The following is a 22,453-nucleotide window of genomic DNA, read 5'->3' on the forward strand; positions in this document are numbered from 1 at the left end:
ACAAATTGGATGAACATTTTATGCCAAAATTCGATAAAGAACTTAAATTATATATAAATTTATTTTTGTTTGCTTACTATTATAAATTTTGTTTTATCATTTTATTGTACTGTTATATAATAAAAATACTTTTGTAGCGACAACATTCATGCTGCTAAATTTTGAATGCTTTTAGATAAAATTTGAGAATTATAATTAGTCAATATTTTACTAACTAAAAAAATTCCAGAGTCAAATAATTTTTAAAATATTTCGACAGTATCCAGACCAAAAGTGTCCGTGTTACCATGGAAATGGGATGCAGTAGCTTCTGAGGGTAAAGATCCCTGAGCACCCGAGGGCAGAAGTCTGACTTCTAGCTCACATGAAGATGACACTTACACACTCGCTTGCACAACCCCTTTTTACAGGGGGGCTCTTTCACACACCTCACAGATAGAACGCAGGGTGAAGAACAACCAAGACTCGAACCCAGGACGCCCAGGTCACGGGAGAAAGACATGCTACCCTTAGGCCAGGACGCCGGCGACTCTCGATTTAAAATTATAAAAAAGCGCATTCGAACTAGGTTTCCCGTAAAAAATGTGTAGGGTTCAAAGAAATGCCTGACCTTGTAAAGCATACCAAGAGTTTCTAAAAGTAGAAAAGAAAATTTTAAGTGAAATCAATGCTAAAAAAATATTAAATTACATTTGTGATATTTTAATATATTTCTGGAACAAATACCATGTAAGGAAACAAATAAATTGAACAATTTATTTCTACAATTTAATAAAAGGTCTGGATTTCATCGAATAAAAGTTTTCCACAGAATAGAAGTTTCTACAATTGAAATTTATTCACTGAAAAAACAACAGATGTTAACAAAAAATTTCAGAAATGTGTTAACAGTATAGAATGACATTTTCAGAGATCTCTGAGATTAAAATAAGCAATTTAAATTAACTGATTTCCGACATAAATAATAGAAAATTGATCACGAAAAAAAGATTTATTCAATTAAGATTCATTCTTTGAAAAGAATACATATGTTAACAAAGATTTTCACAAATGTGTCAACAATATTAAATGGAATTTTCAGAGAGCTCTGTGCTTAAAATAAATTGACTTATTTATGATAGAAACCACAGAACAGAATCTATGAAAATGAAGATGTTAAAAAATTTGCTCTTGGTCAGTGGCGTTTCGAAGCGTTGACGAATAAATCATTATTTAATCTTTTTGTATTCAAAAACATTTTTATCACGTATATCAATATGCAGCTTTTTTTTAGTATTTAAACGTATAATTAAATTAAAGTATCAATTCGTTTAAAAAGAGATATCTAATATATCAGATTATTTTATGTTCTTATACTGAATAAAAGAAACGTTAATGTCTAATATAAGATGTACCATTTAATAAGAAAATTACATGAAATCGTTTAGATATGATTTTTAAGCAATTGTTCACATTCTTCTTACTTGGACTAGATCTAAACCTTAAAAAATATAGCATCATTTTGTACGTTTGAAACTTAAGCACCGACTTTTTAATTTCTCTACTTTTTTAGAGGTGATTTCTGATCTGAAATTAGAATCAACACTCCACATTACTTTTACGGATAAGTTAGATTAATTAACGAATCGTTATTGAGAAGGATTCAAATGAGTAAAATCAAAAACTATTAATTTAACACCGGAATCATATCACTGAGTGACGAAATAAAATAGCACTCTACAGTAGCCCGTAGTAAACTTCAGAACTTTGCAATGGTCTGTACAACATAGATTGCTCCAGTATGTATACAGCATAAATCAATCGAAACTTGATTTTTAAAGTTGTTTATTTTTAGTAACTATTTAGAAATATCACTAAAATGATTCGTAGACACCAGAATTTAAGTCAGTGGATTAGAAACTTGACTTTAGTAGTGGTCGCTATACTTCGTATGATATGGAACGATTAAGTGTGCTATAGGGTTAGCATGCGTAAGGTGTAGCAAGCACAGGTATCTAATAACTATATGATATGTGAAATACCTCCATTTCAGAAAAATAGTTTTGTATTTGAATAGTGTTGTTGTTTCTAATGGCACTTGCCATGGACAAGCCCGCTGTCGAAGACAGCCGATTTAAGCCTCAAGGGGAACGCCTCTTGTTTCAATAGTAGCGCCATCTAGAGCCAAGAGTACGACTTAGCTACACACACGTCACAACCCTTTTTACGGGGTGGACTTCATTCACGCATTTCATTCACTCAACCACAGATCGTAATTTAGACCTGAATCAGAGAACGATCACCCCTGATCCAGTACCCCCAGTGGTATTACTCTCGACATGGAGGACTTTGTGACCACGACAGATTTAACGCGCGTCGGCCACCAAGCACGCGGGGAATCTTCGGCCGGCGGGGTTCGAACTCGCAACCTAAGGGACGCGGATCCGACGCTCTACCAACCAGGCTATCCCGGCATTTGAATAGTTTTATAAGTAAATTGAACTATGCATTAATATTAATGATTTAAATATATTCCTAATGGCGAAAGTTTTAATGCTTTCTGAAACAAATAAAAAAAAAAGAATTGGAACAAATTAAGCAAATCTTTAACACAGAAGTAAAAAAATAACATATATGCATATCTCCATTTTTAAAAAAAATTCGTAGGCATATCATGGAAAATCAAATTACATTATACTAATACTAATATAAATCCTGGAAAATAATAATTTACAAAAAATTGTATTAGATACTTTCTGAAATTAAATGGATTTGTAGTTCTAAATACAATAATTAATAACCTGTACTTAACCATTATAAAATGCAGTATTTGATTATCCACTGCCATTCAGAATCATAGAATATAGGATTTCATATTAGATTCGAAAGTCTTATTTTTGAAATTTTATCTTTAGTTAGTCAACATTGAATTAAAATCTCTGTTCATTTGTCTGACATAACCAACGACTTCAGTTTATTAGATTAATATACTTAAAATTTAGATTACATCTGCATTAAAGTATCTGAAAAAATTATTGCAAGGAAAAAACAATCTGCTATCTAATAATTTTAAAAATCATATTTCTGAGGATTAATTTAAAATTTTAAATGCATTGTGATTAAAGGAAAACTGTGCTTAAGGGAAGACGCTTTTTTAAAGTTTTAATAAGAGAATATTTCATGCACTTTTAAAAATAGGTGTACAAATGGAAAAACTAGGAAAGAAAAAAAATAAAATTAGAATAAGGGAATTGATAGTGTGCACCTCCAATATTCAGATTTTATTTGTATTTATTACTGAACGTGAATCAATATCTGAAAAATATTTTTAAAAAAGATAATATATGTGCATTGCCGCTCTATAAGATCGATCGCTTCACCTATGCCTATTAAATTTTGTTGAAATACACTTCGGAGGGTAAAAATGTGAGATTTAGAAAAAGTTTCAATTAATTAAAAAATGAACAAGTGCATCATATTGTTTACCTTAATAAAATGCAACTAAAAGTATAAGAAAAATTTATGAGTTTGCCTTTGCAAAGGTTTGACTGGAATATTTTTAGATACGGCTTAAAATCATCCAGTCTAATCTACAAACGTAAGTTAAAGTAAGAAAGTAAATGAAAAGTAAGTAAAAGTACGAAATATTAAAATATTAATATGATATTGGTTACTCGCGAAATATTTTGTTCTTATTTTACTATTTAAATGTTTAACATTCAACAGTTTATGGAAACATTAATTATTTTATAAAATTGATAGTTATAGTGTAAAAAATCATAATTCATAGCACAATTTTAATACCTTCATTATTTTTTTTTCATTAAAAAGAATGAGAATTTTTAATAAATTAACTTTACACTTAAATAACGTACGAGTTCTCTACACTGTATCTCATTAAATAATGTTTCATGTACTCAATAAAACGTGCAAATCAGATATTTCAATCTGTGTATCTATGTAAAATATCGTAAACGTCTTTTTTAAACGTATGTTTCTTCTTAATTTAAGAGGATGAGTGGTAAAAAAAATGTTTTATCATTTATTTTAAAAATACAATTATTAAGCAATAAAAAATACTGCATGTATAGCCATGATTAAGCGCGATTTATTTTGATTATTTTCATAGAAATTATAGAATACGCGATTTATTTCATAGAAATAAAGTTTTCGGAAAATATTGTTCTAGTAATTGATATTTGTTTCATCTATGAAAATATGTCTACCTCTCCTGTTGCAATTGTTACTGGAGGTGCACAAGGTATAGGAGCTGCTATTTGTATAGAGCTTTTGAAAAAAGGATATCGAGTAAGTAAATGCTGAATTTATTACCTCATATTTTAAAATGAATATTCAAATTTTAGTTAAATACTGTCAGAAATGGTTTCTATGTATAACTTATTTTCATAGATGCAATTATTCAATTACGTTTAGTATTCAATTACATTATTTTTATTATATACGAATTAAATTGGGTAGTATCATAATGGCTTCGAGGATATTACATATTTTAATTGGCAAATGATAAAAATAAAATAATGTGCTGTTAAGTTATATATATTATATAACATTGATTAAAATATTTAAAAAAAGTGTTTCACCTTGTAAATTTCAAATAAAGAAGACAAAAAAATATGAATAGCCTTTATCGACAACATAAAATTTACTTTCTCAATAGAATCAATTTATGCGCACGTGCTGGCAGCAAAATATTTTAATATTTTCAGAACTTGTTATATTTTAATTAAATTTTAATTTCAAACATAAAGCGTCATCTAGTAGTGAGTTGAAGAAAATAGTGATTGTAAAATATTCCATATTTTAAATTATGAATTATAAATAAAAGAAGTATTTGTTTAAGAATAAAATAAAAGAATAAAAGAAGAAGAAGTATTTGTTTAAGAAGTGTGAAATGATTAGGATAGTTTTAATTTTTCGATGCACTGTTAAAATTGCCTTATTAAAAAGACTTAAGATTATTTCCATTCTTAAAGCTTGCTCTAGTTGCAAATAATATAAGTACTGCTTAACTTGTTGAATGATTGAAACTTGTAATGTGAAATTTTTAGTTCCATATTTAAATAATATACGTATTTATATTAATCAACTGTGATTGTTACTACACTAATCAACTTAATTTTTGCTTTTTATTCTTTTCTGTATATTAATATTTTCCAAGTTTTTAAAGCCTTTTCTTCAACATGGATTAATGAGAAAAATTGATAACTAAAAAGGATGCAATTTGCAATCTGAAAAGAAAATAACTCTTAAGATCCTCCCTTATTGATGAACTATATGGTGAGCGATCTTTTAACATCAGTACTTATTGTTCAAATCATCGAAGAATATATATTGCTAATTTACATTTTTGGAAATCTATGGTGCATTAGTGTGAAAACTGATAGTTTCTGAAATTATACTCTGCAAACAATTGGTAGAAAGCTTACCTTCAATTTAAATTATTCTTTCAGATTTACATGAATAATTATAATTTAAAGAATTTAATAATTTAAGAAATTTCTTTCATTACACAGATTATAATAATTATTTCAATGCAGCACATAGAGAAATATATGATAGAGAATGATAAAGTTAGAGAATGTTTCTTTGTTAGCTTATTTATTTGTTTGAACAACTTATATAATTCTATCCTCTTTAATGGATTTGAACGAAATTCGGTATTTCACAGCACATAAGAGGATTACGTGCATAATTAAAAAGTTGCTACAATAACGTAAGGTGCTTGAAATGGATTTAAAACTTTTTAACGATTCCCTCGATCTCTTTGAAACATATCGCCGTTCAAAAATATTTTAAGACAGTAGAAAATTTTCAAAGTTAATTTATAAGTAATTACCTATAATTGCATTTTAGTTGAACCATTAGATTTATTTCTCTATTTAATTGCAATTATTATTCGAGCGCTTTTGTTAACGCGGAAATAACATTGCTTTTTTCAGACATTTTTACATTCGCATTTATCACAAAGAATAAACATTTCTCAACATGCATTCTTAGTAATTCATTTTATCTTTAAAATTTTTTAAATTTATTTTACTGTTAATCAATTTTATTATTTAATTTTGTTTCATATCTTAGCACTTGTGGAATTTTAATGAACCTGAAGGAATTTTTAACATATTTCTTTTTTTATGAGCTCTTTGAATAAGATTATTACTTTATTACATATTTTATCGCAACAACTCCAAAATCACTCACACAATTTTGCCTACAGTCTTTAAATTACTACATAAATTAAAATGAATAATAAATGTATATTTTTGCATTACCATTGTATTTTCTAACTATATACTTTTGTCTACCTTTTAGGTTAGTATTGTCCAAAATTCTGGCAGCAATTTTTCCTGACGACATTTTTATCATATCAATATGATACAAGTTTGAAATATTAGATTTTGAATATTTATATTAATGTTCCTAAAATAGATTGTCTTCTTTTTAAATTATTAACCTCTTCAATTAAAATGTAATCTTTAGAAAATGCAAATTTAAGCTCAGAAACTCAACGTTTCTTACAAGACGAATTACATGTTGCCAGGTTCTAGATTGGAAATTCCATTTTTTTTTAACATTTAGGTTTAAAATACTTACCTATTATAAATGTTAAAACTAAAAAAAAAAGTTTATTATAAAATTTTAGAGGTAATTAATTCCGGTTTATTAATCAAGTTTCATGATCTTAAAACCTCTTAAAAGGTTTAATATATGATGGAAAAATATATGTATGAAGTAAAAATGATGTAAAAATATATGTATTTTGCTTTTTTTTATTTACATATAGAGTAATTAAACACAGACAGAATAACAGATAAAATGGCCAGTACAGAATTAATAGTATGTCTTCTTACCATCTCAAAATATAACAAATAATATCTTTTCATTAGAATTTCTTGTTTTTAAAATTTCTTATTGCGTAAGTGTTAACTTTCAATTCTTGAATATACTTAAACTTGAAAAGTCTCTTACAAAATATTCAGTAAAAACATACATAATCTTGAATATAACACATTAATTTTAATCTAAATTATGACAATAATATAAGAATTTGGACAAAAAATATTTAATAAGGAGAGTATCAGAGAAGAAATGAAGATAACTAAGCTTTTGAGATACTAATTATTGTGTCGTCTATAAATAGTATTAAAATGATTTCCCGAAAGTTCATATCACTAGATTTTTTACCTGCATTTGAAAAAAAAGGAACTTACAAAGAATGAAATATGCATACAAAAAATTGATAAGACATTTAGTGAACAAAATCTCTGTAAGCATAAGACTAATTTATAGCAAATTATTTTCAGGTATGCGTAGCTGATATAGAAGATTTAAAGGCTGAAGAATTTGTGAAAGAGCAACAAAGAATTTTTGGCGAAGAAAATGCAGCAACTATACGATGTGACGTAACAGAAGAATCTGAATACGCAAGTAAATTCACCTTTTTCTAGATATTTTAAAAGAACTTTCTAAATATTTTCTCTATTTTGTTGAGTATACAGCAAAATCAAATATATGTCAAGAAACGCAATGTATCGAATTTTAAAAGAATGAATTTGGCATTGAAAAGTAATATCTGTATATAAATGTATGTATAATTTCTATATACCATTTCTATATATAAATATTATAGAATAAAATTTCTATATATAAATACTATAGAATAAAATTTTTATATCAATCTCAAATTTTTGCTTAAAATTCAATTATACGTGCAGACAAAAAGTGTTCATTCATTTTTTTTTATAAAAAAATTTAAATGGGCGAAAAAAAAACAGTTTTATTAATTTTAATTAACAGAAGATTGAAGGTTCATTCATAAAAAACCAATATACACTTGCCGATGAGTCACATTTGATTCTCGAATTTTTATTCCATTAATTATTTTTCTGATTTGTATTTCTTTAGCCTTAAACAAATACGCAAATTTTTTACAGGTACGTGTATTTTCAAATTAAATTTCATTGATAATTTGAATTTTGAAAATCGTTTTTAAATCGTAAAGAATTATCTCTGTATAATTGTTTCAGCAAGAAAAGCAATATATTATTATAATTATTAACCAAAATTTTTATATAATGATTTTTCCCCGATAATCTTCAAATTCAACTTGTGTTTCAACAATTAAAATCTGTGACGTATGAAAAAAAAGGATTTCAAAAATACATAATGCTTATAATAATAAATTATACATTAAGGATTATAGAACAGAAAATAATAAAAATAATTTTTATCTTTTTAGAAAAATAATAAAAGCGTTTTCCCTCCTTCATAATTAGATATTGAAAAATGATTTTTTTTTCACAGATCTTTTTGAACAAATTCTCAAAAAATTTGGAAGAGTTGATGTTCTAGTGAATAACGCAGGAATTGTCGAAGAAACAAATCCTCGTAAATGCTTGGAAGTAAATTTAGTAAGTTTCAATAATTTAATTTAAGTAATACTAACTGTAATATAATTAAAAACTAATATGTTTCTTCTTTGTTGTAATTCAGTTAGGACCTCTTTTCGGATGTCATGCAGCTCTGAAATACATGGGAAAAAATAAAGGTGGAAAAGGTGGTATGGTTATCAACACATCTTCTGTAGTAGGTAGATGAAACTACTAGCATTTTTTTTTTAAATCTTAATGCTTTAATTAATCGATTAATTAACTTTGCTCGTCGGTTAAATTCTTTAAAAGACAATGTGATGCCGTTAAGGGATTCAGTAAAACGTCCGCTAGTATGATAGTTATTCATTCACAAGTTACTTTACACATAGACACTTTATATACAAAAATTTGGAATAATTTTAAGATACATATATAAAATCAGGGTTTGGTTTGGTTATATTAACGTCCCGTTTGAAGCAACACTTGGGCTATTTGGGGACGGACCTCGTCATTTTGAACCGCGGTCAGATGACGAGGACGACACCTGAGCTGGCACCCCCTCTCCACACCACACCAGCGGGAGGACGTTTGGTCATGACGGATTTAACGTGCAACAGACCCCCCCTTCCACGATGGTTCTTCGGTGGAATCGGGTCACGAACCTGAAACCCTCCCGTTTCGAAGCCGAAACCTTACCACCAGGCCATCGCGGCCCTCTATATAAAAGTAGAGATCAAAGCATGCAGTAATACCATCGCTTGACCTTAACTGAGTCATAGCGCCACAAGGCTTCAGAGGGCGCTGTCTCTGACGTCATCCGTCAGTTTATGGTTATTATTTCAAGAGCGGCTACAACGATGCAATTAATTTGATTAGCAAATAAAATGAGTAATTGTGATTTAAAATCAATTATATGTGTTTTAAATCTAAAGTACGCTTGCAATTTAATGTTCTCGTAGAGGGTCCAGTAGAATGCTAAAGATTAAATTAAAATGTTAAGAATACTCTTTTAATTATTTCGACTTGGTCATACTTGTAATTGTAGAATTTTGTAATCTCCTCTTTAATATGCGAGAGTGCTGAAACATTTATAAGCTTAATGCATTTTTAATAACAATACGATATATTAGCATTTTCAGACTTTAATTGATAGTTAATAACAGTTTAAGTATTTTATTACATACATACAACGCTTTCCGATACCAAATATGAGAAAGAATTTGTTACAAAATTCCATAAAATTTGTAATAAAGAATTATATTTTGAGGAGTAAAGTAAACAAGAATAATATATTCTTGAATAAATTATCCTTTATTATTTTATAGAAAATAAACATAACCAAGAATAATATCTTTTTAATACACTAATATTTATTACCCTTTATTTTCAATCTTTTTAATACACTAATATTTTTTTACACTTTATTTACAACCTTTTTAATACACTAATAAATGTATGCTTTTCAAGACAACTTTTTTTAACTGAACTTATTTTATTTCCCCATGTCTCTAACAAACAGATAAAACATAGCAATCACAAAAAAACAACCCTCATATTTTTCTGAATACTATGGTTATTTTAAAATTAATAAAAAAATCAATTAAAACATTTCTAGAATTATATTTGTGTGCATGTATAAGAATTATGGCTTAAAAATAAAAAGATTTAATTGGATGATTTCTTATTTTCAATGTTGAGAGATATGCACAAAATGCTGTGCCATATTCGTCAAATTATATATATAAAATAAATGTTTTATCCTAAAACTTTTGTTTTGGTGTTTTTAATAAAATAAACTAATTTAAAAACATCTAAGCTGATTTGTTTGTAAAGTTGTTTAATTTTAAAGAGCTGCATAGTCTCATGACATACATTCGTTTAAGAACTTTATTGACGTTGCATAAGTATATACTTTCTAAATACAATTTCGAGAGCTGCCACTGGTATTAAATCCCACTTCAAATAAATAATTTTAAAACAAATAACTGCTGGCTCAGTTTGGAACAAAAAAATGATTTAAAAATAAATCTTATAGGTCAATAATCACACTTATAGTATTACATTTTTAACTAAGCTTTCTACTGGTTAAAAAAAACACTCAAATCGGAAAGTTTCTGTTTAAAAGAATCAGAAATATGGATGAGATATAAGTGCTGACAATATCTATTTTTCCTTGTTAACAATAAAAAGAATGTATTGAAAGCTTTTTTCCGCGTTAGGATAGCAAAAACATTTTACTAAGATATAAGAATATCATTTTGTTTTTCGAAACTATGATTAATTCGAATAGTTTTGTGTACAGATAACAGATAAAAATATACAGAACAAGCAATCTTATTGTGTTACTACATGGATTTTCGGTTTTATGCACATACCATAGCCACGAGTGAGTTACCCTCATCTTGCCTCTGCATCAATCCGCATGGCCATTGCTGTGGCAGCTGGAGGATTGAAATTTGAGTTTGAGCTCCAAGGTCATTTACCAGACCTAGTAGAATCGCTCCCGTAGGAATTGTTCTTGTCCTGTCAATGAGGCAAGGTTATCTGACTTTACCATTGCAATGCCAACCAGAAAGACGAGTGTCTGTTTATTTAAAAGTCAACCCATCTCCACAAACTCGTGGTGCCCCAGGTAGAAAAGGGAGGCTTATGGATATATACTGGGTGGTTCTAAAATTATAAATCATTGGTCATACGTTAAAAGTAAATTAGGTATACAGAAACTAATCATTTTTATTATAGAATATGTAAGTGTAAAGGCAAAGAAGGGCTTTTCATCAATGACTTAAAAGAAAGAAATGGAAATGTCAAACACACCAATGACTAAAAAAAAATGGCCAAGGAAAACAAATTGTACAATACAGGTCTAATTCACAAAACCATAATAACACTCTTGTAAAAAATAATAGAATAATAAATCTCCCGCAGCATGACGGAAATAATGGTGAGTAGAATATAATATCCACGTCAAACCTTTGCAGTATTTAAAGCAAGGATATAAAAGACATGACATCCGAAGCTATCTATACATTGTGTATTACTGAGCTGTTGTAAATTTGTAGCTGTTGTAAATTATTTGGTGCATTCATTTTTTTATGCAACTCCCTGACAAACACCTCAATGTACCGAGTTTGTAATTGTGAACATCTTTTTTTAATTTAAAAAAATGACTTGTTTCCTTATACCTAACCCAACTTTAAAGTTTGATTTCCAGTATTAGAATATAATGATATGTGGTTTACAAAGAGATATAAATGTTACAACATAAGAGATAGAAATCTCATATTTCAGTAAATTTATTTCTATTATAGGAAAACGCTGTCGTTTTTTTTTTTTTTTTGTCGAAATTTTTGTTATATAAACTTTTCTCGTGTTTGAACTTTCTTCTTGACGTTATTAGAAGTTAATATGTTTTAATTGTACAAACTTAATATTTTTTCTCGAATTAACTCGTTATTTTTTGTCATTAAAATATTGAAGTGTTATTCACTTATTCGTATTTTATAGCTTTCTCGCCAAGTCCTAAAATGCCTGCGTACACCGCTTCCAAACATGGCATAATAGCTCTGACGCGCTGCTTTGGGGTAAGTTCTTCTGAAAATGAAAGTGAAAAAAAAATCACGTATTCTTCTTTATAAAAATCGCCACCGAGTATAGTAATTTCCATCATTTATTACTTTTGATAATGAAGTTAGAAAAAAAATTCGAACTCAGCAATTTGGTCTACTGTGAAAGTACTAAAAATTTAGAAAGCATAACTTTTTTAAAATTATTAGGAGAATAATTTCATAAATATTCTATCATTTGTAGTCTTAATTTGGATTATTTGGAATTTTATCCAACAGATATAATAATATAAAAGCGAGTTTCAGTCTTTTTGGAATTTTGTTTAATCTCCAACTAAAAAAACAAAACAAAAAAAAAACAACAAAAAAAAAACAGCCCTTACGATTATAAATGCATTCCTCAATAATTAACACACCAAAATCATATTTTGGTTGGCTATGCATTTATCATTCATGTAATGCTGAGTCTAATTGTTCACTCTTGTCGTTGAATCCTAGGATTTTAAAATTATTGAAACAACGTTTAAAGGGTAAAATAAAACCTTATAATAAACATTTTTCGCACAGGACGAATCACCAAAGATTATGCTAGATGTATCTATTGTGCAGAATTCAAATAAATCTTTTGGTTAAAAGTAATTTTAATACTTGTGTAATTATCTATAAAAATGATGACCTATTTCATGTAATATTAGTGTATTTTTTAATATTTGTCTAATGTCTGTTGATATTTTAATAAATGTTCTTTGTTGCAAAGTTAATTGACATTGTTGTAAGCTATAATGATTAAATTAAGTGATCATATTTTGTTGAAAATCGACATTTGTGTGTCTGTCTGGGTTGGACACATGCATTAGATAGGTTTAATGGCATACACATTCTTTCCAATTGATACAGATGTATGGAAACCGGAGGAGTGTTTACTTACAAAATGTTTACTTACAGCACAATTGAAAAATACATCTTAAATGAAATAAGGACTCATAAAAAGTGTTCACAAACATGCTTCAAAGCATCGCTAGAGAAATTGGCGTGTATTTTCGGATGAATTTGATTAAGAACAATGCTGGTCTAAAGTTTGTTACTGAAGTTTCGAGAGGTATGTAGACAACTAACCGATGCTTCCAAAGATGTGTTATTGTTGCACGCCATTTTCAGCTATTATTATAATTAGATATGTCTTTAAATATACCATTTAAAATGACGCCATAAGTAAATAATTTGAGTTTGCTTTCATTTTCTTTGTACTTGTGCTCCAACTCATCATAAGCACTTATAAGAGGTTTTTTTTTTGTAATGCGTTTTACCATTCTTTAAAGTTCATTCCATGAACGTTGAGATATCCTATGCTTAAAAATAAGTTTGTACCAATCCAAATTTAATTTTTTAAAAATGAACCTTTATGAATTATTTACCATAAAAAGTGTCCAATTAGGAAATGCTGTGAAATAACTTCAAAGTGTAAGTAAATAATTGATTATAATAATATGATTATAAAGATATTCTAACATATATTTATTAAAAGAACAGATTTTAGGAGCAGTGAATTGTACATGCTATTGATGTCTGACAGTATCTTTAATTTTAAATCAAGAGTTGTTACCTTTTAGTCTTAAAAAATTATTTTAAACTATTTCTCTAACTTTAACAATCTATCATTTTCATTTACAGCATCCATTCCACTATGATAAAGATGGAATCATATTTGCTGCCTTATGCCCTTATTTGGTTGATACAAATATTCTGAATTCTGTAACTAAAACTCTTGATCCCACCATGGACTATTCCAAGGTCCCTGATAAAATGAGGTATCTAAAATCTGAATCTTTTCTTTGCAATCAACTTCTTTAGCTTGACAAATACATTTTATTAAATTTATCTTCAATTTTTGTATATTTTACTGCATTGTTTTATAAAGACAGGCGATTTATTTAACCATTAGGTGATTAACTATTGGATCACGATAATAATAGTTTTCCTGATCATCAGAAAAAATTGCTATAGGACTTTCATCTATGATATAATATGTCTGTCTATGGACATAAATAAATCCTCCGAATGCACGAAAACATTTTTAATTTAATATAATGATGGCAATTTATTTACAGACAAAGTAAAAAACAAACAAACATGAAATTGGAATATTTTAAAGAAATATAAAGTTGGAAACAATTTTTTTTAATATGCAAAGGAATTAATTTACTTTTATTGAAACGTTGCCTGTTAGGGAATTGAAACTCATCTTCGGATTATAAACACATAAAAAAATGAAAGAGAGAGAATAAATAGATGATGCAGTTTCAGCAAGACCAAAAATCCTCTTTTATATGAGGCGTTGCCATTTTTAGACACAGAAACTCTCCAAGCATTTGCGCTATCCGGTTTTGATTTTGTCAAAATGGGAGTAGGACGAAAGATGGTGAAGGAGATGCATGAAACATCACACAAACTTTGAATTAAAAAAAAAATTGTTATTAAAAAAAGAAACTGAAACTGAACATCAAGAAAGAATAATTAAAAGAGAAACGCGACTAACAAAGAAATCTTGAAAGACAATATTCTTACTCATTGCGTATACCCTACAAAGTAGCAATCTTTAAATTTCAGAATAACTTAAAATAACTTGAATAAAAATTAGCTACGGGATCATGAACTTCACATTTTATTAAAGTGAAGTCTTTTATACTTGATTGTAGCAAAGATTAATGAGTTGAGATCTGCAATTTTTATTATTTTATATTTATTCTGGTTCATTATATTTTTCCCTAGCGAACCTTTGGAGTTACTGCCAATATTTCCTTTCGTTATTCTTTGTATTTGGCATTGAATTTTTTTCTGTTAGTGGATCCTTAGTTATTTTAAGCCAATTATCAATTTTGATTGGAGTATTCATTCTTTTCTATTCAGCGTTATGAATAGAGAAGATCCCATTGCAAGGAAACAAAGCTGATAATGTTTATATTTACATCAAAAAAGTATATTATATATATAAGGTGTCCCAAAATTAACGCAAAATGTGAATTTGCCATCATTCGTGAAGCAAAGCGTTGGCAACCTTATTAAAAAAACCATTTGACAGCTGATAGCTAAGGATTAGTAAAAATGCAACGTTATAGATATAGAACAACGTGTTAATGCAAGATTTGAATTAAATAAAAACACACAGTTTCTTTTTCTTTAAACTGTTACATTTTTATTGAATCGTAAAGTACACAAGAAAGGGTTATGTACAAAATAACCCATAGGGCAAACGGCTTCCACGGCTTTGCTAGCCCATAGCGTTGAATTTCCTCCTTCAATGCATGCGTGCTTGTGGACTTGTTAGCATAAAAATTTGACTTCAAATAACCCCATAAAAAGAAATCTAATGGTATTGAATCGCACGATTTGGGGGGTGGGGTGGCCACCAGACTTTCATTATTTTTGAAATATTGTTCAACAATGAAAAACGCTGTTCTGTGTAACAATACATTTTTACTAACCCTAAACTATCATGTGTCAAGTGGCTTTTTTAATAGGGTTGTCAACTCTTTAACCCTTTGAAGCACACAAACATACATTTTCTGAATTTTAAAAAAATATGTAATTAATTTACATGCTTAGGGTCTAAAGGAAGAGAAAATACTTAAAAAAATTTATAGTGGACTGCACCACGGGAGGGGGGGAGAGGGTCAGTGGAGTACCACCGCACACCTACGACATATTCTTTTTATGAATAATTAATACTTTTTAATTCGTTTTTGTATCATAATTATTCATTATTTATTTATGGAAATACTAAAACATACAATATTATCAATGAAAATTACTTACACAATCTTACAACATAAAAAAAATTATAAAAGCAAATAAATAATTTTAATAACAAGTAATCCTCAAATAAAACGACAATGGCAAGTTCTTTACGAGGCATTTAGACTTTAAATACAATCAAAACTATATTCAAGTTATGAAGAAACGTAATATTTAAATTAACTATTTAAAAATGAAAAAAGTTATACTACATTAGAAAATATATTTAAACATTCCTATAACATAGCTGCTTGCTAATACGAGAAGAACGCAACTGAAAAGTGAAAATTTCAATCATCCTTTTCGTATAAACCTTACTCAAATGTAAATAAATTCCTCACCCATAAAACACATGGCAAAACCTCCATAAATTATCAGCCACTTGACTAAGACTGTCAGGGAAAGGAAAACATATCTTTTTAGCTCATGCGTTTTAAGTTATAGAGAATCTTATGCCCTAAGTGCGCGGTGACATTTCTCTGAAACTACCTAAATATGAAGAACTTTTCTTTCGCGATTTCATTTGAAAAACAAATTTATGAATGCATTTTGAGTTTGCTTACTTTTTGCTTGATAAAAAAAAATTAAATTGAAAGTATTGAGAAAAAGCGTTAAAAATGACAGTTTTTTTTTTTTTTGTATATAAGAGGGATATTAACTAGTGTGCTGACATCTACATGCAATTATTAAAGTTAGAATTTTATTTTAAAGCCTCGGGTTTCGTTTAGAAATCACCGCCCGTTTAGAAACAAGTTTTAGAAAGTGGTGGTTTGGTTTCACTGTGATACCAAAGCGCGTCAAAGGGTTTTAATGCACGAATGGACAAATTCAAATCTTGCATTAATTTTGGGAAACCCTTTATATGTATTTATTTTTTAAGCACACTGCCAATACGCATGAAATTTTTTATTACAATTTTCATTAGTTATTCTGTGACGATCATATCAGCGATATTATTAATAGGATAATATCCCGTCTAGATGGGTGTACTAATAACAGATTTTTAAAAATCATATAAAAACTTCACAGTAGATTATAGATTAGATTCTCTTATATTTCAGAAAATAAACAATTTGATGAAATCTTTTTAAATTTCTTATTTATGATATTATGTATAATTATTTTTATAGTCCTGAATATGTGGCAAAAGCAGTTTTGAAACTTTTGGAAGACAAAATCAACGGGTCAGCACTAGTTGTTCTTCCTGGTGGATATCATTATCTGGAATATCAAGATGAAATTAAGAATCTAATGTGTAAAAATAAGTGAGTGAGTTGATGGGAAAAAAATGAAAGATCTGTATAACAAGAATAAAAGGATAAAAATTCTTTTTTTGAAAATAATAAAAATTTGAATAATCTCATTGCTTGTTCTTTTTTTTTTTCACCTGACATACCGTAAAGTTTGCTAGGCGGTGAAGTTTTATTATTTTTTTTATTTGTTTCAATACGTAAACAGTTTTTAAAAAGTGACACTTCAGATGCTGGTAAACCGAAATATTAAAGCTCGGAATTATTCTATTTTAGATCTACAGAACAATTAATAATAATAAAAAGAAGAATCAGTGACTTTCTTATCATTCTTTTTCTAAAACATTTGAAATAAAATTAACTTAGAATTTTTTATTTCATAATTATTTTTATGGAAAAAATGTTGAGAGGTTGGATGCCATCAAGTTGAAATCCTAATCAAAATTTCATTCAACTAATGATGAATCTAAAGATATTTAGATTCCTCATTCAGATCATCATTCATTAAATCAGATTCATCATATAATTTATATTCGCTAAATTATATGATATATTATTGACGATAATAATTATAATTATTATATGATTTATTATTGACGATATTAATTATATTATTGACGATAATATCAGTCAAAGCTATTTGTTTAGAGTGTGATAGTATGAAAAAAATGCGTTTAAGTCATGTACTTTCGACAATATATCGATATCATCGAAAACGAGAAGTGAAAGTATTAATGAACCATTTATATGAATGTCCAGTCAGAATGAATGAATAAAAGATGTAAAGCTGTTTTGTATATGGAATTACAGAATATAGAATTATAGAAATAATTTCTCCATTTTTAAGTATCACTACTTGAATTTATATTCCTTAATCTATATTGACACTGTTACGGGAACATTAAGTTGCATAGGGTTTCAGGATTAAAACACGTATAATTCAATTATTTTTATTCTGCAAGTAGAAGTGGTTATCAAAATAATAGAAACACCTTAGATTTATAAAAAAATCCTTTATTAGTATGGCGTAGGACCATACTATATAGTTTAATCGCCTAGGAATAGATTCATACAAATATTGAATAGTGTTTAGAGCAACATTGTACCATTATTCCTGGAGATATTACGAAACTTCTGAGAGAGATGCCGGTGGAGGATATCGATTCCGTATTAAAAGCTCTAAAATAGAACATAATGGTTGAATTATATTGAAGTCGGGTGACTGTGCGAGCCAAGACACATGTTTAATTTCATCCTCGTGTTTATCAAACCATGACTGGACAAGTTTCGCTGCATGGATAGGTACATTATCATCCTGGAAAATTCCATCTCGTGCAGGAAACAAAGTTTGCATCATAGGATTTACCTAGTCAGCTAAAATTTCTTTTTAATTCTTCCCAGTGATCTTTCCTCTTAGGGTTACGATTGATCCAGATGAAAACCACGACATGACTGCCCATATCATGACAGAACCACCTCCATGTTTGACAGTTGGAAGGAGACATCACGATCATACGCTTGTGCAGGTGTCCTCCAAACGTGCACCCGTTCTGTTGTAAGGAAAAGTGTAAAACACGATTCGTCAGACCATGTTACATTCTTCCACTTATCAATCGACCAGGTTTTGTGAGTACTCCTGTCGGAACTGCTACGTTCAGTGGTGGCGGGGTGGTCGGCTGTACACAAGAAAAAAAAAAGGTTTTGTGAATGTGACACCACTGTAGACGGCGTTTACCATTAACATCTGTGACAAGTGGCTTGGGATTTGCTGCTCTGTCATAAATGTTCTGTTTATGAAGGGACCTTCTAACACTGGAGAATGCAGATGGGTATTGAGTTCTGCGGCCACTTTTTCTGAAGTTGCTCGTTTTTTAGAAATTACAATCCGCTTCAATATCCGTCGTTCTCTTTCACTGAGCCGCCCACTGTTTTGCTTTGCCGATCTCGTCTTGCCGCACTGTGCATATGCTTTCACGACTTTAGACACTGTACCTCTAGAAACGCCTAAAAGTTGGGATGTTTCGGTCACACTTGCTCCAGCTGGACGGGCTCCTACAATATGGCCTCTTTGAAAATCTGAGCGGTCCGACATTTTAAGCTTTTGAAAAAAATCCAAGAATTACAGAACTTTAATAAAGCTAACACATACTACCAGAATATATACATTGCTATTTATAAAAAAAACTTGTAGCTATTATTGTATTTTAATTCCTACGAAGCACATTCAAAATTGTCACTTTTATTCACAGGTGTTTCCATTATTTTGATAACCACCTATATATTCAGACTTTAACTGAGACCGTAATTCCTAATTTTGATTGCTGATCAATATAATTTTTATTGTCTTTTATGGAATTTAACTGGTGAAAGCAACCAGCAAGGCATCACAAGAATCTAATTAGATTTAGGATAGCAAAGGAGCCTTAAAAGTTAAGTATTAGGAAACTCAAAGTTTGGACGGTATCTTGCTATTAATTAGAAACATATTACGAAATGTTGAAGATATATGTTTCAGAACATGGGGAGGGAATTGCTAAGAATACTATAAATGAAGGATGGGGAAAAAATCTCGATTTGTTATTTTGATACAAGTAAATGTAATTTTTGTTTCAGACTTAACAACATGATATATAGACTTAACAATCAAATATACAGGGTGTCCATAAGATACCCTTTTCATTTTAATGTATTTACGATTAAAATTTATGCATGTTATGAAGAAAAATTTCATATACAAACTAGAAGACGTCGTGGGAAAAATTTAAAAAAATATTTCTTAACAAATTCGAAAGCGATAAAAAATTTTTTGGCATTGTCGGAACCAGGAATATGTCAATAATTACAACAAAAGCATGGAAAATGGAGTAGATAAAATTTCGTTAACATTCGATTACTACAAATTTTACCCCCTCAATGGTAATTAAAGCAAAAATATTTTTAATCGAGTCACTTTGAGCCTTTTGTGCAATGTACTGTATTTGAAAACAACCTTGAAAAGTAAAAAATATACCATTTCTATCTCCAAAAAGAATACTGCCTTTTGCACGTAATGGAATGACTCGTCCAACAGTGCACTTCTCCTAACGACAGTAGATATGACAAATAAAGAAAATGAAGTATCTGATATAATGTTAAGGTATAAATTTATCTGGAATGAAGTAATCACCTCGTACGAGTAAAAATTTTGGGAGGTAATATAAAGTAACTTTATATTTGTTAACGGTAGAACGCAATGTCCGACTCTTCTGTAGCAATTGTTACTGGTGGCGCCCAAGGTCTCGGAGCCGCTATTTGTATAGAGTTACTTAAAAAAGGATATCGAGTAAGTAAATGCTGAATTTACTTTAGTAATTTTCAAACGGACTTTATAGACTAAGGAAAACAATAATTGATAATTTATTTATTCATTTTATTTTCAAGCAATGATAATGAGCTACTAAATAAATAATTGATTAAAATATAGAAATGTTATTAGAAAAAGCAAATGTGTTTTATTCACAACTTTATTTTATTAAAATATAAAATAGCTCATGTTGATTATTGTTACTTCATATAATGACAAAAGAGAGAGAGAGAGAGAGAGATGCTTATGGCAGGTGTTCTCTAACTTTTAAAATTTTTCCTTCTTCTTACATTTTTTTTTCTTTTTCTTCTTCTTTCTTATCAACATTCAACTAAACAAGACAAATGCATGTTCGCCAAAGATAAATTAATTGGGGACGATTTTTCGCCAAATGGAATCGCAACAATTTTTTTACATTAACTATAAATAACGTTTGTTACTATTTCTGGTAGTCATCCAAGACGGAGGACTTTTGCCGAGTTTTTTGATCATTAGCACGATTTTATCGTTTTTGTTGAGAAAACTTACTCGATTCTCTTTTGTCTACTTTTTTATTTAAGGGGCTATAGGACCTTTAAACCTTCATTTTTTTTTTGAAATTCTTTAATGATTTCATTTGATAGCTGAAACCGTTCTGTACTTTTTTTGGTATTGTACATGTGTGCACATTAATTAGTTTAAAAAATATACTCACAAACGTGTTGATCATTGTTGACTTTTTACTCAGAAACGTTTACATTAAAGTCATTTTTTTCAATACAACATTTTCAGATCTTGGGCTCCGGATTAAACAAAAATGGTTCATCGCATCAATATGAAATTTTTCAGGTATATGCTTATGCATATATAATAAAGAAAATCATGAAAAATCAAAATATTATTATGTCTGTTTCCTTTTCAGTGCTTGCTAATATGCTAAAAATGTTTTTTAAACCATTATCGTGTAAAACGACATAAAAAGTGAAATGATTCCAGTAAATCTATTAAAATATTTATTGCTTTGCATGGTTATCATGTTCATTGGTGAAACATTTGATAATATGACCTGCTTATTTTAGGAAAAAGTTTGCAGGCAAGCAAATTCTGTCGTCGACAGTTTACACAGAATATGTTTCATTGACTAATATATTTGAATTAATAAAATTATTTCAATGACTTAAAAATTCATAATTATAAGGCTAAATATCTTATAAAACCGTGGTAACAAATCTATTAAGTTTAAGAATTTTTTCTTACGTTAGGGATAGTTTCATTGGCCAATTTTCGAGACCAGCTTTAACTGTTAAAAGTCCTATATCCCTTTAACAAAAATTCAGATAAAAAAATTGAAAGACAAAAGAATATGTTGATAAAAGAATGAATTCCGTCTATCCTATCATAGATGCAGATATAAGATATAATAATTTAAATTTTTACTAACAATAACGATGAATTTCTTTTTATCTTTCTCTGTCTGTGTGTTGGCGCTCTACAGCTGAAACCGTTTACACCACAACTATCAAATTTGACATGTATATGTCAGTTAGAATGCGAATTTTCATAGCGAATTTTTAAAAAATTTTAATTAAAAATTAGATCAATTTTGAAAATTTTCCAACATAACAACAGAATATATAATTGCACAAAATGAATATTACACCATTTCAAAATTTAAAAAAAAATATGTCTTTTTAATGATTCCAAACTAACAGTCGTGCAAAAATTTTGCTGAATTTTTTTCAATTTTACATATTATATATATATGCCTAATTTCTAATTATAACTAATATTGTTGCCCTGAAGTTCAAACCATTTTCATTGTTCTTTTACTATCTATCTCGCAATTATCCATTGTTGAAAATTAAAGAAAAATGACTTGGTTTAATATTGTTACAAAATTTTTCTATGCATTTAATCCCTAATAGTTCAGCAACTTGCTTGCTTGCTAATCCTCTAGTCTTTTTACTCGTCGGCGACTCCGACCACTTTCACACACACAACTTTTGACGATACACACCCTTCGGACGATCCACACGACTTCCTCCTCAGATTCAGATTGCCTGTCTTTTATAGTTCCGGGAGGTGGGGCTGGAATCTTCAGACCAATCAGGGCGTACCTGGCTGTATCTCGGGTCTCAGTGGATGGATCGTGAA

General features: G+C 28.9%; 1 protein-coding gene across 1 annotated transcript in view; it reads left to right on the top strand.

Annotated features, from left to right (window-relative positions):
• The window catches only part of LOC129962808 (uncharacterized), a 30,780-nt gene extending 13,690 nt beyond the window's left edge, over positions 1–17,090 (top strand). Inside the window, exons 8-15 of the mRNA XM_056076807.1 lie at positions 1,122–1,173; positions 4,139–4,287; positions 7,302–7,425; positions 8,302–8,408; positions 8,491–8,587; positions 11,877–11,953; positions 13,607–13,743; positions 16,858–17,090. Coding sequence (XP_055932782.1) covers positions 1,122–1,173; positions 4,139–4,287; positions 7,302–7,425; positions 8,302–8,408; positions 8,491–8,587; positions 11,877–11,953; positions 13,607–13,743; positions 16,858–16,996 — 882 coding nt within the window. The 3' untranslated portion in view covers positions 16,997–17,090. The remainder of the gene's footprint in view (positions 1–1,121; positions 1,174–4,138; positions 4,288–7,301; positions 7,426–8,301; positions 8,409–8,490; positions 8,588–11,876; positions 11,954–13,606; positions 13,744–16,857) is intronic.
• Positions 17,091–22,453: the final 5,363 nt, after the last annotated feature.

Source organism: Argiope bruennichi, chromosome 3, assembly GCF_947563725.1.
Source record: "Argiope bruennichi chromosome 3, qqArgBrue1.1, whole genome shotgun sequence".
Taxonomy (NCBI): Eukaryota; Metazoa; Arthropoda; class Arachnida; order Araneae; family Araneidae; genus Argiope; species Argiope bruennichi.